Genomic DNA, 1519 nt, shown 5'->3' with positions numbered 1-1519 from the left:
GAAGAGGAAGAAGGGCTCTCAGCCCTTTCTTCTTGCTGCCGGCTTGCAGTAGAAGGCTCCTCTTCTTCAGAAGGGGAAGGGATCTCAGCCCTTTTTTCTGGCTGCCTGGTGTTAGAAGGCTGGTCGTCTTCTTTAGAGGAAGACGAAGAGCTCTCACCCCTTTGTCTGTGTTCCTTCATGGTGGTAGAAGGGTTGGTGCCAACGTAGAACAAAGAGTACACATCCTTTCGTTCCTGTTGCTTGGTGGTAGAAGGGTTGGTGCCAACATAGAACAAAGAGTACACATCCTTTCGTTCTTGTTGCTTGGTGGTAGAAGGGTTGGTGCCAACATAGAACAAAGAGTACACATCCTTTCGTTGTTGCTGTTCAGCGGTAGATGGCTGGACGTCTTCAGAAGATGAAGACAAGGGTCTCACCATTCCATGCTGCTGCCGCCTTGGAGTAGAAGGCTCATCTTCTTCAGAAGAGGAAGACGGGCTCTCAGCCCTTTTTTCTTGCTGCCTCCTCGGGGTAGAAGGCTCGTCTTCTTCAGAAGATGAAGACGAAGAGCTCTCACTCCTCCATGCCTGAAGGCGCATTGGAGCAAAAGGCTCGACTTCATCAGAAGGAGAAGGGCTCTCAGCCCTTTTTTCTTGCTCCCTCCTCGGGGTAGAAGGCTCGTCTTCTTCAGCAGATATAGACAAAGAGCTCTCACTCCTCCATGCCTGAAGGCGCATTGGAGCAAAAGGCTCGACTTCATCAGAAGAAGAAGGGCTCTCAGGCCTTTTTTCTTGCTCCCTCCTCGTGGGAGAAGGCTGGTCGTCTTCAGAAGATGAAGACAAAGAGCTCTCACTCCTCCATGCTTGTTTCCGCATTGGAGTAAAATGCTTGACTTCATCAGAGGAGGAAAATCTCTCAGCCCTTAGTAGTTGCTGCCTGGTGGTAGAGGCCTTGTTTTCTGCACAAGACAGAGGGCCCTCACCCTTTTGCCTGTGCTCCTTCATGGTGGTAGAAGGGTTGGTGCAAACAAAGAACAAGGAGCTCACATCCCTTCGTTCTTGCTGCCTGGTGGTAGAGGGCTGGTTCTCTGCACAAGACAAAGGGCCCTCACCCCTTTGCCTGTGCCCCTTCATGGTGGCAGAAGGGTTGGTGCCTCCACTAGACAAAGGTCTCTCACCCCTTCGTCCGTGCTCCCTCAAGATGGTGGGAGGGTTGAGGTCTTCAGGAGACAAAGGTCTCTCACACCTTTGTTTGGACTTCTTCGAAGAAGAGTACCTACCTCCTGAAGGCGGAGGTCTTGCAAATGATTTTGGTCCAGAATTGGATCTAAGCATTTTCTTGATGAATCGTTTGGGTACTGACGTATTGAAACTGCAAGTACAAACATACACAGCAATTACTTCACCGATAATCACATTACTGTTTCAAGCAGCACACTAAGCAAGTTATTTCACTTAACTAAACCTCAAATAAACTGAGAAATATGTATCTGGTCACACATCATTATAGCACTGTGCTTGATAACAAAAATGCAAAAGGT

General features: G+C 48.9%; 1 protein-coding gene across 1 annotated transcript in view; it reads right to left on the bottom strand.

Moving 5' to 3' along the window:
* The window catches only part of LOC116705480 (putative protein TPRXL), a 1693-nt gene extending 255 nt beyond the window's left edge, over nt 1-1438 (bottom strand). Inside the window, exons 1-2 of the mRNA XM_032541682.1 lie at nt 1078-1438; nt 1-474 (exon numbers count right to left, since the gene is read on the bottom strand). The exon at nt 1-474 is cut by the window's left edge and continues 123 nt beyond it. Coding sequence (XP_032397573.1) covers nt 1-474; nt 1078-1313 — 710 coding nt within the window. The 5' untranslated portion in view covers nt 1314-1438. The remainder of the gene's footprint in view (nt 475-1077) is intronic.
* Between the last annotated feature and the right edge of the window lie 81 nt (nt 1439-1519).

The sequence above is a fragment of the Etheostoma spectabile genome, chromosome 17 (genome assembly GCF_008692095.1).
Source record: "Etheostoma spectabile isolate EspeVRDwgs_2016 chromosome 17, UIUC_Espe_1.0, whole genome shotgun sequence".
Taxonomy (NCBI): Eukaryota; Metazoa; Chordata; class Actinopteri; order Perciformes; family Percidae; genus Etheostoma; species Etheostoma spectabile.
Note: the sequence above shows the minus strand (reverse complement) of the source record. Positions and strands in the feature narration are given on the sequence as shown.